The sequence below is a fragment of the Nematolebias whitei genome, chromosome 22 (genome assembly GCF_014905685.2).
Source record: "Nematolebias whitei isolate Nwh7 chromosome 22, NemWhi1, whole genome shotgun sequence".
In the NCBI taxonomy this organism is placed as follows: Eukaryota; Metazoa; Chordata; class Actinopteri; order Cyprinodontiformes; family Rivulidae; genus Nematolebias; species Nematolebias whitei.
In genome coordinates this window covers 10273720-10290897 of record NC_056519.1, presented here as the reverse complement: position 1 = coordinate 10290897, position 17178 = coordinate 10273720, and the positions used below count along the sequence as shown (strand labels likewise).

The following is a 17178-nucleotide window of genomic DNA, read 5'->3' as shown; positions in this document are numbered from 1 at the left end:
ATATATATATATATATATATATATATATATATATATATATATATATAGGGTGGGCGATATGGCTCAAATATAATATTGTGATATGCGCAGTTCGGTTTGGTCGTTCGGCGCACTTGGTTCTGTTAACGGGGCGTTTGCCGTATTACGTCATGAAATTAGCATATCATGATATAATTTATTTTCCCGGGCAAGCTTTATTTTTAACCGGTATTATCGTGAACGATATATGGCCCAGCCCTAATGTATATATATGAAAAGTTGCAATCACAAAATCACCAAACTATGCACAGTAAATAATGACAAATAAACGCATAATCAAAGAAAGACAAAGTGAAGCCACATTTTGAAACTGTTAAGATTAGGGAAAATACCAGGACGTACAACAGAATGTGTAAGATTAATAAGCATAGTCTTTTAATCTTTCGGGCTGACAAGCGACGGTAACAGAAGCTGAGAACCAAATGGACAAAGAGAGTACATTAAACCTTACACAACTTCCTGGTATACATACAGCAAAATAAATACATTAAAACAAATACACCACCAACCACGTGAAAAAAGGCTGATTCAGAAAGTTGTAGAAAACAACAACCAGAAAGGGCTTCAAAGGCCTCGATTCTCGTCTGGTTCACTTTAGAAACATTCATGGTGAAAACAGCGTTTTCACAGGAACTAAGTGTTTATGAGAAGGAACTGCAAGAACTCCACTGCAGCATTCATTAATAAAACATGGACTGTGCGTGTGTTCTGACTTTGTGCCAACAGGCTCCCATCTGTGAGCTCTGCATCCACAGCTCTAATAGGGGAGAGCGACAAAGGCAGTTCAAACACAGAAAGAGAATCTGAAATGGCAGATGAAAAGTGATAATGAAGCCTGATCTTGTGGCACAGAAACACTCATTTTCACACCAATCTCCAGCAGAGAAGGTAACTGAGTCTAAGAAGCTGCTTAAGTCTAGTCACCATCGTTTACTGGCAGTTTATTTCCGTTTCCTTTCCAAACATTTTCCAACAAATAAATTCACTTTATAAACTTTTTGTTTAGCTAGGCCATGAGGCTGTGCTGTAAAACCACCATCCAGGCCAAGCCTCTTGCCTCCTGCAACAGCTGCTTTTCCTTCTCCCCTCAAATTTAATTTATTCCTGTGCTCAGGTGTCTGAAGTTACCTCCCCCACTTCACTTCAGTGCACATTTTGAAACTTCCAATATTACATCCACTTTTGTTTCAAAAATCTTCTCTCATCTTCCTCCTTTGTTACATTGTTGCCTTGATTGGGGTGTTGGGGGAGAATGGATAACAAATCAATAAAATAGTAAATACATTTGAAAATATCAACATAGTGGAATAATTACCTTTACATAGGAATAGACCCACCCACTAAAGTGTGCTGAGCACAAAGATGATTTGCAATCTCGTGAAATTACAGAAAACTCATTTACCGAGCCAATATATGTGCTGTGATGTAAAAAAAAAAAAAACTCAAGAGAAGAGAAATAACATTGGAAATAGAGGAAGAAGACCATATTGATGATTAAAACAGACAAAACAATTTGAATGTGGATAGAAATACATTTTAGGAAGACTGAACTTGATTTAGAAATGAAGTTAACAGGCAAAATAAATAAAAAGTTACAAGACCATCTTTGACAAGAGAAAGTAATACGATAAGAGATAATAATAATAAAAGTTGTGGCAAAAATGACACTAGAAAATTCTGTTGAAGCTAAAATATGCAAATGTATTGGTTTATACTGACTGATAGTTTTATCCATCCAGTCAACCAACTAATTTGCAATTTGGATTTTAAATTTGTTGAAATGTTTTCCTATGATATAAAATGAGACTACAGGATTGTTTATAACAACAGTCTATGTTGGATTAGACATTTATACTTGTAAATCTGCCAGTTCGTCTTTCTTTTCGTCTCATTTGTAATAATGTAAATGTAAAGAACAAATCTTCTTCATACACCAAAGTTAGTCATCGAGCGCCTCAGGGTTCAGTGCTTGGACCAATACTACTGTATGCTTCCATTAGGTAAAGTTATTAAACAGAATGAGATAAATTTTCATTGTTATGCTGATTATACGGTTATATTTGTCCATGAAACCCAATAAATCCAATCAGCTACTTAGACTACAAGAGCATGTCTTAAAGACATAAAAACTTGGATGACCCTTAATTTTCTGTTTTTAAATACAGACAAGACTGAGGTTTTGGTTTTTGGACTTGAGCATCTTAGGAATAATTTTTTCAGTTTTTCACCCTCCTTGGATGACATTAATCTGGCCTCCAGCTCTAATGTTAAAAATCTTGGTGATATTTTTGATCAGGACATGTCTTTTAACCCCCACATTAAAAACATTACTAGAACAGCCTTCTTCCACCTGTCTAATATCACTAAAATTAGAAACATCTAGCCTAAAAATTATGTAAAAAAAAAAACTGGTTCATGCATTTGTCACATCTAAATTGGACTATTGCAATGGTTTATTATCTGGGTGTCCAAATACTTCTTTAAAGTCTTCAGTTAATCCAAAATGCTGCTGCCAGAGTCTTAACTGGAGTTAGGAGGAGAGATCGTATCTCTCCAGTTTTAGTTTCTCTCCACTGGCTCACTGTCAAATCCAGAAATGAATTCAAAATCTTACTTCTAACCTACAAAGCCCTGAACAGCCTAGCTCCATCTTATATTTGAGATCTTTTTGTTCTATATTTTCCTAACAGAGAACTTTGCTCTCAGACTGCAGGCTTACTTGCGGTTCCTAGAGTTTCCAAAAACAGAACGGGAGGAAGATCTTTCAGTTATCAGGCTCCTCTTGTGAAACCAACTTCCAGTTTCTATCTGTAGAGACTGGGATTAAGATTTTCCTTTTGATAAATCCTATAGTTAGGATTGGCTTGTTATGCTGTTATAGGCTTAGACTACTAGAGGACAAATTGACCTAGTTTCCTTAAATGAATTGTTAAAACTGAATAGTTTTCATTTGATACTGTTTCTATCTTGACATGTGATTTTTGACCTGCCATTGTGTATCTGTTCCTCTCAAACCCAGCCGGTCGAAGTAGATGGCCGCTTGTCCTGAGCCTGGTGCTGCTAAAGGTTTCTTCCTCATGAGGGAGTTTTTCCTTTCCACTGTTGCCTTTGTGTTTGCTCAAGATGAGAGTTCTGCGATGAAGTTAAATTCAAAGCAGTCTGCTCCTCAGATAAATAACGTTAACTTATTTTTATATATGAATGTTTCTGTGCAGTGCCCTGAGATCAGTTCTGTTGTGACCTGGCGCTTTATAAATAAATTGAATTGAATTTGTTTTCAGTGACCAACTTCCTACATCCCCCCCCCCGAACGATTCGCCCACTTCACCTGAGAACTTGCAGAAGAGGAAAAATGGAGGCCTCCTACCTCAAACCACGTTACAAAACTCAGACCCATGCTATATCTTACAAGAGAAAACGTGAGAAGTAGCGTGAACATTACTAAAGTAGTAGCTTATGGTATTGTAATCATATCAATCCAATAAGACTTGCTGTTATTACTGAAAACAGGGCTATTGTCACCAAGGCAGTGTAGCAGAGTGTCTGTTTTGCTCAGACTTCGTCTGATCTTTGGTGAGTGCAATATTTAGTCAGAGTCAGAAAGATGTATTTGTCATGCACATCACATGTGGTACATGTGTTTTTTTTCATTTACCCTTTATTTATACAGGTAGTCTCATTGAGCCACGATAACTCATTTTCAAGAGAGGCCTGTTTGGGGAGCAGATGTGGGGGTTAAGGGCCTTGCTCAGGGGCCCAGAGTGGGACGAATGAAGGTGGAGGGAGGTGTGGGTGTTCCACCTTTTCCACCCACATTTTTTTTATGTTGATAGTACCGGGAGGTGAATCTGCGACTTTCCGATCACAAGCCCATCTTCTAACCTCTGCACCAACACTCAATCTGGAACGAGATTATGTATGCAGGGTCCTAGTTACATTCCACAATAAAATGTAAAAGAAAAACAGTAATAAGATCTAAGATATGACCTAAGAAAAACATCAACTAAATATACACTAAGCACTAACAGCATAAAAACATTACGATGAACAGTCTGTGTGAGCAGATGAGCACGCACAAACACATCAACATGAAACAGATCAGCAGCAACATGAAACAGATCAGCAGCAATGTGATGTAATTTTTCACAGTGATTATTCTGGTTAGAGATTCATGAGTCTAACAGCCTCAGGGTAGAAGCTGTTCCTCAGTCTAGTGGTTCTACACTTAATTCTTCTTAACTTCCTTCCTGAGGGGAGTGGGCCAAAAAGTGTGTATGCTGGGTGAGTGAGGTCCTTCATGATGCAGGTGGCTCTCTTCCTGCATCTAGAGGGTAATCAGTTAATTTGATATTTTTAAAGAGAAAGCTAGTCTTTTGTGATGTTTGCTCTGCATCGTTCCTGTTTACATTTTAATTGTACAGATGTGAGGGTATGCAAAGATCTTAGATCTGGTCACTGCCATCGGTTTGCCTGGTACTGAAATAAGACAGAGCTTCTGGGTGTCTCAGAAATGTACTTTGAATGTAGCGATTATATACAGTAAATCAAAGTGAATGCCTTCTATTGACAACAAAATAAAACATTAATTAATTAAAAATAATAATTTATACTCGGAGTAGTTTTTGAGAAGAGTACTTTGTAGTTTTACTTAAGTATTTTTATAACATAAGAACTTTTACTTGTAACTGAGTACAATTTAAGCAGTGTAGCAGTACTTGTATTGAGTACAATTTTTCAGTATCTTTCCACCTCTGGTGACCAGACCAGAACATGTGACTGGATAAATAATTGCAGAATTGTGAACAATGATTTCAAACCCACTGATGGAACGACTGCAAACCTCCCTTATATTTTATTCCTCTCTTTTGCCATCGTTGTCCTCCAAAGTCATCGTATCAAGTTGGACTTTCTGCTCTCTTTAACCCTCTCTGTAACCTTTGCTCCTTTTTTATCTCTCCCAAAAAAAAAAAAAAGTCTGGTCAAGTTTATCAACTCTAAATAAAATACGCCTTCCATTCTGTCGTCCTTTCAGTTTCTCCCTGAGGTCATTATGAGCAGATGAACTTCATCACCCCCAGCTGGTTAGTCCCTTCCTCTCATGATTACAATCACTCCCAGTTTATGTGCATCCACAGGGTTGTTCAGCCACGTGTAGAGATCATCATCTCAAAGTCAAACTTTTCTAATTAGTGTGAGCAGCTTCCAGTGGGAATGTCCATCTTATTTCTCTGCTGGAGTTATTATACGGTAGCAAAAACAATTTTATTTGAACGACAAAGAAGGCACACTTCCATCTGCTTCACTATGAGACCATTTGCTATTCAATTGAATTATAAAATACAAATTAAAAAAATGTACAATTTACTTTATATCCTACTTGTATCATTGGTGTCATTGTTATTATCTAACCTGTTATTGAAACAATACATTTAGCATTTTTTAAGCTCAATCTCTTCAACTTAAGGTCTAGAATTGCTTGAAGTAATTGATGCATTTTATCGCAAAGTTATTAAAGAGTAACAGCCTAATGCGTGTTTGCTAAAGTCAATTATTTGTGGCAGCCATCTTGAATAGAGTCCAAAAGATAATCAACTAAAGGTGTGAAACAAATCTCAAAGTGTCATTAAATTATGTCCAATGATCATGATATTTTGCTAACAAACAGGGTTAACAGTAGAAAATGTTAGTTTTAAGCGAGTAGTGCAGACTGTAGTTCCCAGAGTATGTGTTGTAAATAACTTTCAGCTACTGCTACCAAATACTAGTTAAACAGTTCAAGATGTGCATCCAATGACTGTTTTTTGAAAGTTACAATAAAATCTATCAGTGGTTCAGCTAGAGAAAGTTGACCTGCCCAGCTGCCTTCACCATCCATCCATAAAAATCAAAACAGCGGAGGAGACAAGTTACAGCCTCGGAGGAGTTTAAACCCTCACTTGAACAGATCAGACTTCACGCCAAGCATTTAAACACAATTCTCCCACAGAGCACGCAGGAAACAGACAGCAACAATAAATATTCTTCCTTATTTCCATTCCTGTACCTGTGCCTCTCTTTCTTTCGCTGTCACTGCTGTGAACTTCTAGGTCAGAATTTGCAAGTTAAGTTGGCTCTGTGTAAATCAAGCTGGAGAACAATCCCTGCCTTAAGAAGTCAAAATCATCTCCTCCCACTCACTGGGTCAAGTTCTCTCATGCAGCTGAATCGGTGTGAATCTAAAGCAGCAGCAGAGAATCCATAGTCCTGAAAACATTTTCTTGTACTGCCTTTTTTGCAATGTGAAATCAACAGTTAGAGCTACTCTGGGTGTTTTCCATTTTCTTTTTTGGTGTTATTAATGTCCATCTGATACAAAAAAAAAAAAAAGCATCCAACAAACCTCGTAGCTCTTCTTCAGCCATTTGCACAAACGCATCAGACTCGAGACTTTTCACACATTCAAAGGAGACAAAATGCCATAACATAAGGAGGTCACACCTGAGCTCTAAAAATGCATCTATTAGAAAAAAAACAACAACAAATGATTTCAGAACCAGTTCTTAGATTTAGATAAATAAATGTAATTACAAAAGATCAAGCAGTGGAACCGTTGTGGGGCATCTCTGTAGGTTTTCTTCTGGCAGGTTTGATGGATTCTTTGATCATTTAAAAAAAAAAAAAAGCTGTCTGGATTTACATAATTATTTAATAGACTCTTGAGTTCCTTGTGCTTCAACTCAAATAACCTCACAGCAAACTCAGCCTTTCAAAGTAAACTCCCTGAGAGATTAAATGTACACAGACTACGGAAAAGCTTTCAGTGTAAAGTTGACATAATTCGTCTCTTGATGTTGATCTTTTATTCTTTTAAAAGTTACATCAGAACTCTTGTGAGTGCTACAAACACAATCTATTCACAGTCTTGCATCCAAATAGTATTATTTTTGTTATGTGAGGAACTTGAACTGAGCACAGCTCTAAATTGTAACATACATTTTGCACAATTCTGGAGTTAATGGTTGATTTAAAGTAAAAGTTCAGACAAAATTTGACTACTTCTTGCAGAAAAAAACTTTGTAATAATTCTCTTTAAACTTGATCTTTATTGTAGTTATTAACGGCCCATGGTTTAAGAATCAAAACAAAACAAAACAAAAAAGTGCCAAAATGTGTTTGCCCACCTGGTTTTGTTTTATTTGCAGGCACATCCATACTCTACATGCAAGAAACAAGGAGGGGGGAAAATGGAACAACAACTTTGTGATAAGCTTTGAGAGATTTTCAGGTTTAGATTTTTTTAGCTTACAATGCACTTACATAAAATAGGCTTTTATTAAATAGCATCAAGCTTGTAGTTCTTTGAGAGAATGTTTTCTACATCTTTCAGTCATAATTTCATCCCACTTTTTTTTTGTTTTGAGGCAATAACTACAATAAATTATATAAATAAGAGCAGCTTTAAATGCTTCCATATTATTAAAATATAGTACATGTAAGCACAATAAAGGAAAGAAGCACACAGATGTAGAGACAGGCCAGTAAAGAGCAAAGAAAAACTCCACAATAAAGCAAAAAAAAAAAAAAAAAAAAAAAGTTAAATGGTGCATTACTTCATCTATCAACTTTTTTCTGACAACTATCTAGAAAAGTTTGCTAATAGAATACAGCAAAGGTCATACTGGCAATTTGTTCAGTTAGAATTTTAAACTTGTAACTTATACATGTGAATTAATTTATTTTAATCTGTATGAGCTACACTTTATGTTCCTGTGAAGGATGAACGTGCTCAACCCTACTGATGGAGCCCGTTCAGTGACATCACTTCTTTTTGCACCATGATGGACAGCAATGTGCTGTGTATTGCCTACAGGTACCAACATTTAGCATAGTGTGTACTATGTGTACATAGTGTACTTACATTACAGCAGATTGTGTAGATATTAGAAGTTACTTCTGAGGTTTGTGCCCAACTGTCCCACAAGACAGTCCCACACACCAAACCTCAAAGCAGGGCTCCTCTTCAAAACCCGTTGGGACTTCATATCTCACTTTTTGTGATGTAGGCAGTCAGAGACATACGGAAGTGTGCCCAGTGGGTGACCAAGTCCAAACTAGAGTCTAATTCAGGCAGCAAGGATCCTGTCTGCCTGGCTGGTACCTGCTGCCAGCACCATTCTCATTCCTTGCCTGACTTCACCATGTCTTCACTCTGATTTTAGAGATAAATTACTTTCTTCCAACAGGAAACACTCAAGGCAATGAACTAATAATGACCGCGTTGCCATCTTAAGTCTCAGGAAACAAAGGTCACATGATGTAAGCTAAATGGGCTTTATACGAAGACCAATTTCAGCCTAATATTGCTAATTAAAATAGTTTTCACTACTGATGTACAATTCATTAGGACACTTGTAAGATAAACACCTCAATCAGGCTTTTATTCAACATGCTCATATATATATATATATATATATATATATATATATATATATATACACTACATCACCAAGAGTATTCGCTCAACTGCCTTGACTCACATATGAGCTTAACGGACATCCCATTCCTAATCCATAGGGTTCAATACGACGTTGTTCCACCCTATGCAGCTAGAACAGCTTCACCTCTTCTGGGAAAGCTGTCCACAAGGTTTAGGAGTGTGTTTATGGGGATTTTTGACCATTCTTCCAGAAGCACGTTTGTGAGGTCACATACTGATGATGTTGGACGAGAAGGCCTGGCTCTCAGTCTCCGCTCTAATTCATCCCAAAGGTGTTCTATCAGGTTGAGGTCAGGACTCTGTGCAGGCCAGTCAAGTTCATCCACACCAGACTCTGCAATCCATGTCTTTATGGACCTTGCTTTGTGCACTGGTGCACAGACGTATTGGAAGAGGAAGGGGCCAGCTCCAAACTGTTCCCACAAAGTTGGGAGCATGGAATTGTCCAAAATATCTTGGTATGTTGAAGCAGTCAGAGTTCCTTTCACTGGAACCAAGGGGCCATGCCCAGCTCCTGAAAAACATCTCCACCTCTTCGCACTATGCGTTTCAGCATCCGCTGACCCTGCCCCATCAGTTTAAGTGGCCTACCACTTCGTGGCTGAGTTGCTGTCATTCCCAAACACTTCCATTTTCTTATAATACAACTGACAGTTGATTGTGGAATATTTAGGAGCGAGGAAATTTCATGACTGGATTTGTTGCATAGGTGGCATCCTATCAGTTCCACGCTGGATTTCACTGAGCTCCCGAGAGCGACCCATTCTTTCACAAATGTTTGTAAAACAGTCTGCATGCCTAGGTGCTTCATTTTATACACCTGTGGCCATGGAAGTGATTGGAACACCTGATTCTGATCATTTAGATTGGTGAGCAAATACTTTTGGCAAGGTAGTGTATGTATATATATGTGTGTATATATATACACATGTATAATTGTTAACATATCTATGAAAACATGAACTAATATGCATGTATTTATCTTTATCTGCATGTATTTCTATCATAAGGTGCCATCAGCTTGTAAAACAACCAGGCAACATGACCTCAAACTTGCATTCTGAAATCATTTGAACACTGTAACCTTTTTCTTTTTTTACTCTCCAAGATCACTTACAGCACGTTTTGTGAAGTTCCAATGACTGAGAAGGCTTCAGTGACTCATCTAGGGATTAAGTTTGTGACTTAGTGTTTATGGGATGATTTCTCTTGCCTCTAGGCCAGCAATAACTGAGAAACACACCTGAGCATAAACTTGGTGCTGGAGTATGAAAGAGCAATCAGCGTCCGCTTGTGAATTGCTTTCTGACACTTCAAGTGATGACAAACGGATGGTTCCGGATACAACAAACACCAGCACACGTTTTCCCACACAGTCATATTCATGCAGTTTTAATCTTACATTTAAATCAGACAGGTCTTCCTATGATCTACACAATACAACAACCTTTCTGCAGGCTCTCTTGCTCTGTATTCATCAGCTTTTATGTATTCCACACAGTGCTGTGCAGAGGAACACAGGAAATGAAAAGGAGGAACTGGAGCATTGAGGAGAAAAGAGATTAATAAGAGCGTTTTCAAAAAAAAAAAAAGGCTCTGATGATACTTGAAAATGAGCAACATTTGTAAGAAAAAAAATGTCTAGAAATAAAAGTATTGCATTCCTTGAATTTACATTGTCTGCTGCTTTTTAAGATAATCTTATGATAAGAAGAGAGACATTTTAGATAATCTTGTAAATGTGTGATATCATGATCTGTTAGCAGTTTGAATTATGTGTTAAGAATAACTCTCAGTTACTACCATATGGAACTTTAGCTCAATATCAGCAAATATGACAAATTTAAAACCATTTTGTGTTTCCGGCGGCTGCTTAGCTGTGACAGCCATCTTGAATAATACTGACTTCATAGGTTAATCAGTTCTCAGTGTGGAAAATAAAAATATTAAAGGGAAAAAGTCAAGCATAAGTTTTATTTTTTAATTGATTAGACAAAGTGTGGCACTGCAAAAGTAAGAGCTAAATAAAAAAACGCACACACACAAAAAAGGAACTAATTTACAATGAAACTGTTTTCACTATAATTGCACCAGCTTGGCAAACCCCCAGGTCACCAGACACCATCCATTAAGGGAAAACCACCCCTAATGTTTAAACTATTAAAATCAATAACTTAATTATTTACCTTTGTGTCACAGTCTCCAAAAGGTAAAGAACTATTTTCCATGTATTCCTTTATTTCAGCTCAGTGTAAAAGCTTTACCTGATGTAATTTTAAGTCACTTCAGTTTTTCCTTCTCTTCATCACAGGTAAATGTTCCCCGAGTCAATAACAAATCAATATGTAGGCTACTGCTTGAATTAATATGTCTAAAACCAAAGCTGGATAAACATTTATTCTAAATGTTAGTTCTTAATATATAAATGAAAACCACAAAGTCATAAGAAAGTAGACTGCTGGGTGAACTATGTCTGAAACTCTTACAGAAAGTCATCGCTCACCGGTGGAATTGTTATTCACTCCTTAAATGGACCATAATGCCCATTAAATGGACATTATCACCAGCCATTATTCTTATATATGTGCTTGGGCAGTATACCCTCCCCCTCATCTCTGGATGTTAAATGTGATTATTCTTACTGATAGGAAGTAAACATGAAAGGGCCAGTTAAATCAAGTGGCCTACTGTGGTCTTGTAGAAATGTTGTCCATGACCAGTCTACATAAAAACAAGCTGTTACGCTTATGATCCATTTCTCTCCTTCGATAAATGCTGGTTAATTTTAGCATGCTAGTTTATGATGGCTTTCTGAGCCTCCAAATTTAAGGACATATTCTTGATATATTTCCACTTCTATGTGAATTTAAGGACTTGTATCCATTGATGGTATGTATATAATTCTGCATTTAATGCCAAATTTCTAGACTTAGACCATCTTATATTGAGATATCATGGAGTTGCATTACATTAACGTTATGCACAAGCTCATACGGTATCTTGAGATGCACACTCAAAGCATGCATTGCGAATGACTCTTACCTAATACCACCTAAGATTTTTGCTTAATATCTTTTGAATTGACTGAGCTAAAGCCTTTTGTGTGGGGGCTAATATTGGTTCTGGTAGTGACCTTGAATTGGGTTGACTATAGATATTTTCATATGTTTAACATTTTTCTGTAAAACCGGTCGAGTGGGTCATGAGAAATATTGTAAAATGGACAAACAGGACTGACTAAATGGGTTAACAATTAAGTTTTAAGTAAAGATATTACCGTATTTTCTGGACTACAAGTTGCTCCGGAGTATGGTCGCATCAGTCCAAAAAAATGCCTCACGAATAGGAAAAATCTATAGATAAGTCACTTTGGAGTATAAGTCACATTTATCTAGAAGTGTATTTCACTAAGTGCAAGAACAGACATTTAATCTTAAATAACAATAACACACAGAACATACCTGGGATCCTGAACATGCTTAATTAACATAACAAGCCAATGAGTCTGACAAGCAAGTTACTGGTAAATTCACCAATCTCATTCCACATCACTTTGGGGGGCATTTTACTTGTGTTGAGTTTTTCTCAGATGTCTCTAAGTGAATGTTGTGGGGGTTAGTGGTAGAGGAACAACATATAGTTGTCAAAAGCCTAGAGGGCCCTCTCGCAGCTGCAAATGGTAATGTTTACTCTTTGGTTCATGTCAGTATGAATGAACATTTACCGTGTCAGTCAAAAATTGCGTCATGCATAGGGAAAAATACGTATACAAGTAGCTTCGGACTACAAGTCGCAAGACTGGCCAAACTATGGAAAGAAGTGTGACTCAAAGTCCGGAAAATATGGAAAATTTTGAGCATTTTCAGTACGTGCTATGAGTTACCATCAAGCCCAGCTACACCAAAAATTAGCACAGAATCTGTACTTTTCAATGCAATTTAGGATTTTGGTGTTTTTAGAATCAGTTAGTTTCAGTCACATTTACATATTCTTGCTCTTCTACTTTCTTAATTTAGTATTTGAGTAAACAACATGCACCATTTGTGTTGGAAGCAGAGTAAAAACCAAGAACAAAACTTACCATTGAACTTAACAGCACGAATGTGGCCGAGCAGCTCTTTGCCATCAATGTTGTTGGCCATCTGCGGGCAGAGGCCTGGGTACCCGTAGCACAGCTCTCGGTGCATGCGGTGCAGAGCATGTGCCATGGCGTACACCGCATCCATCACAAACTGAACCTTCCCTTCCTGTTCATAGCTGGAGTCACGACCAACTTTTTCCAAACCTGGAAGAGCAAAATAGAGCAAGGTAAAAAATAAACTAATGTACCTTGGACTAAACAATTTGTATAATTGTGAGTTATGATCATTGTAAGGGAATTCATTCAGCGTGGGCATCAAAGAGCAGGAAGAGGTATAAAACGTGGGGGGAAAGGTTAAACAAACAAAGTTGGAGTTAGGTAGAAAAGAAATGAAAAACTTTAAAGGAGTAAAGATAGAAAAAAAAAGATGAAAATGTTTTTCAAGACAGTTTGACCAGCAGACAGGCGCAGGGCGCTCAGCCTGATGATGACAAATAACTCCTCTCGGTCCATTCTCACCTCGGCAGAAAAGTTACAGGAGAAAGAACAACATGTTCCTTCTTAACATCTTCTGAACTACTTATAATGGCATTTTTGTGTCCAAGGGAACGGTCAAAAAATGTCTTGAGGGGACATGAACACTTACTATTTTTTCAGGCTCAGGCGGTGTTTACTAGAAGCATCTGTTCATTCTATGGTTAAACACAAGCTTCTTCTTTTACTGCACACTAATTATTACAAATAAATATTTAGATGTATTCAGCGTTAAATATTTTGCAGATATGCATTTGGCCTTTATGTCAAAATACACTTTCAAACACCCATGTTGCTTTGACACACTAAGTATTCAGCACACAAAAACCCAAACAGCTTTTCCACTGAAGCTTGTTGAAAAGGATTTATGTGTCTTTAAGCATAATATATTAATGAAAGAAAGAGTTTATAGTAACTCATGTTTTAAGATAAAAATCAGTAATTGATTACAACACTATTAGGTTTTATTTAAAAAGTCCAATCTGAAGTCAATGAAATACTATTTCTTTTTATTGCTATATTTTTACTAATTTCTCTTGTACACCTTTTGTCTTTTCTGCGTTTCTTACCTTCTCACTCCAAACATTCCTGTCTTATATTCACCATTTTTTACAAGTAACATTCACCTTCGGGCGACACAAACTGAATCCAAACCCATCTGGGCTGAGCTGAATTAACAAGACCAGAGGCACCCAGAATCAATATGAGCACCCATAAGGAATTAATGAGATCTTGAGAATGAAATCCAATCCACGGTTAAAAAGCAGCTGTCTGGTGGTTTGTATGCATGGCCATATTTGTGTTTGTTCATGACAGTGTTGATCTGAGGGAACAGGAGCTATACCTAACAGTACACGGATAAAAGAACAGGGTGTGTGTAAAGAAATAAAACTAAGGTGTAAGAGAACCTTGGTCAGATGCCTGTTTGCACTTTCCCTCAAAACAAAACCTAAGACTACCAGTTTGAAAAATAACAATTGCACCCATTACTTCAGACCAAATCAGGTTACTTTTAAGCAGTACCAGTATGAGGTTGATCCATTGCACTGGGGGTAAAAAAAAAAAGAAATCATTGGAATGGCCAATGTGTTATCATTATTACAATTATCGGAACTCAAACTTCAAAGAATATGGTATTGCGTATGTTTTTTTCTTTGAAAAATAAATTGTATTTATTATTCTAAGTGAAACTAACTGGCATACTGGTAGCATAGCTCTGGATGGATTATTGATGCACTGTTTAGACTAGAATGACTAACACATTAGTCTTATCATGGTGGTACTGGGCTGGTGTTTTGCCCCCACTAATGCTTGACCAGGCTTGGTGTAATGCTCATTATAGGATACTTTTCTCCCATAATTTTCACAATATACTGTATGTTGATTTAAGTATTAAAACACTTTCTATGCATTGTTGGACTGATGACACAGCACAAGTTAGTAAAGTGTGTATTCGACTTGTTCATACACACACACAGAAAAAAGGCTTAGCACCTAACAAGATGGTGGCCACTAATTTCATCAAACCCCATCTATGGCCACACCAATGCATTTCTTTTTCAGCAATCCAGAAGTCCAAACAAACAAAGAAAGATATCTGTTCATGGTATTAGATTGAAACAAATTAAAAATTAATTATATTTTGTGCAATTAAACAGAGCTAAAGCGTTACACATATTAACTGGTTGACACTTTGTTGTACTTCACAGTTTTACAATAGTTCATTAGAAAACCTGCTACACAAATATCATTGCCCTGAATATTTTCCATTAACGACCTGTTCAACATTCTGATTAACACCTCAGCAGACACTTAAAAGAAGCTTTTCTCATTAGCATCCAGAATTCTGGCAACACGCCCAGTTTTTAAAATCATATCTGAATCAGTATTCTGTTGTCTTCAGTTCTGTCAGAGACAAACGAGGACGTAATTAATGGAAAACTGCAAACTGATTTGTGACAGGCCAGAATGTCAAATTGGGGTTAAGCGTTACAAATGATTAGCTAAGAATGGACTTTGTGCCAAACTCCTCCATTAGATTAATGTCAAAACTCTAGTTAAAAAATGGAAAGATGTTTTACCATATACCAGGGGTATCAAATACTGGTCCTAGAAGGCCACTATCCTGCATGTTTGAGAAGTTTCTCTGCTCCAGTACACCTGATTTGAATGAATGGGTGCGCCTTCTTCAGAACACAAAGACGTAATTCAAACTCAATCAGGTATGTTGGAGCAGAGAAACAAGTAAAACATACAGGAGTGGCCCTCAAGGACCATGAATGGACACCCCTGTCATATAAAATATGAATAATAGACTAAAAATCTGACAGTGTAAAGACTGGGAACACTGATGAATGTAAGGTACCTCCAACCCCTCAGGCAGGAAAATTTGTCCCATTACTGTAATTAATATGGCCACATGGGAGTTAAAGTACATTAAAGACTAATGTCATTCAACCCATGCTGCTGCTGTATCCAAAACTGTTCCCTGAAACTGCATTATGAGCCATATAACCCAGGGCTATTCAACTGGTGGTCCAGGGGCCAAATCAGGCCCATGGGTGAGCTCAGTTCGGCCCACCAATGGGTACATATTTAAATAATGCTAGGTTTAATATTCAACCACTATAATGACAATAACTGCTGGATGTCCGGCCCCTGAGCTCTTGGCTTTCAGTAACTGTGCCCGGTGTAAACTGTGTACCGTTACTAAAGGTACAAATGGAAAAGGGGCAGTAAAGAAGCTGGACATGTTCGGCAGCCAAAAAAGTAATCAAAACAAAACAGTGGTTTTTTTTTTGTGTGGCTCTATGGGCCAAAGATAATAATAATAAAAAATGTGATTATCATCAGCATATCTTGATAAATGCATTTTTATAATGATGTAAATGCATCAGCACTTATGGCTTAGTATGTTTTTTTTTTTATCAGTGAGAAAGTACCAACTATGTATTAGGTAAAGCAATATTTAAAAAAAATAAAAATCAACCTTTAGGGAATCTTTGTTTTATGAAAGATTGAGTGCATTTGCCTGGCTGAACTTCCTGTAGTGCAGATTTTAGAGCCTTCTAAACCTTCAAGAAATGTGGGTTTAATATGTCATACCCTAAAGATTTTCAAAAGTTCAACATTCTTGTCATACATGTTACGATACAAATAGCCCTCGTAATAATGATGCTAATTTAATCTTTTTTTTTTTTGCACTGCAAGGGTGATTCTGTATTTTACCATTTGCTTCTTTTTTTTTTACAAGAACAAAAGCCATAAAGAAGATCCAGCCAGGGAAAGTTAATACAACTAAGGGGCTGTCAAATTTAAAAGACCCAAAACTGGTAATTAGTTTACAACTCTTTGTGACTAATCTTGAATAAATCATTGCCCAACACAATTAATATAGATTTAGAATTTGAAAAAGTAAGATGAGATAAGATAGAACTTTATTGACCCTGCAGGAAATTGTTGAAAGGTCAATGAATGTCTGCCTTCAGTATGTTCCAACACTGAAATTGTTTAAACAGAGGCTCAGTTAAAACGGTACAGATAGAGAATTTCAGATATAAGCTGGTTGGAAGTGAAATTTTCATTCAAACGCATCATTTGCCTCTTCCTGTAGTCCAAATCTAATCAAAGTATGTACTTAAAGGCTCTTCCTTGGGAAGGTAAACAAACAGATGTCTCACTTTGTTCAACTAGTTTGACGTTTTTGGCAGTGATGTGATGAAGTCTTCAATCTGTAGTTTCAGGCATTTGTGTGAAGTATTACTGACAATGAACCTTGTGCATGAACCTTGCTCAGCATGAACCTTCATGATATTACTGACAATGTAAACTTACTCCATATTTACTTGGACTTTGTCTGTTTAAGACAACTTTATTGGAATAAATGGACTTGATAAGCTCATCAAGAGAGCTGGCTCAGTTCTGGGAGTGGAGCTGCAGTCTCTGACAGAGGTGTCTGAGCAGAGGATGATGAGGAAACCGCTCCAGATCCTGAACACGTCACACCCCCAGCATGCCACACCTTAATTGTTGGTACTTATTGTCCGTA

At 37.1% G+C, this 17178-nt stretch overlaps 1 protein-coding gene across 2 annotated transcripts in view; it reads right to left on the bottom strand.

Moving 5' to 3' along the window:
- Positions 1-17178, bottom strand: part of grm8a (glutamate receptor, metabotropic 8a) — a 327929-nt gene that overhangs the window by 59534 nt on the left and 251217 nt on the right. For both annotated transcript variants that reach the window (XM_037695788.1, XM_037695789.1), the window contains one exon: positions 12597-12800. In XM_037695788.1, coding sequence (XP_037551716.1) covers positions 12597-12800 — 204 coding nt within the window. The remainder of the gene's footprint in view (positions 1-12596; positions 12801-17178) is intronic.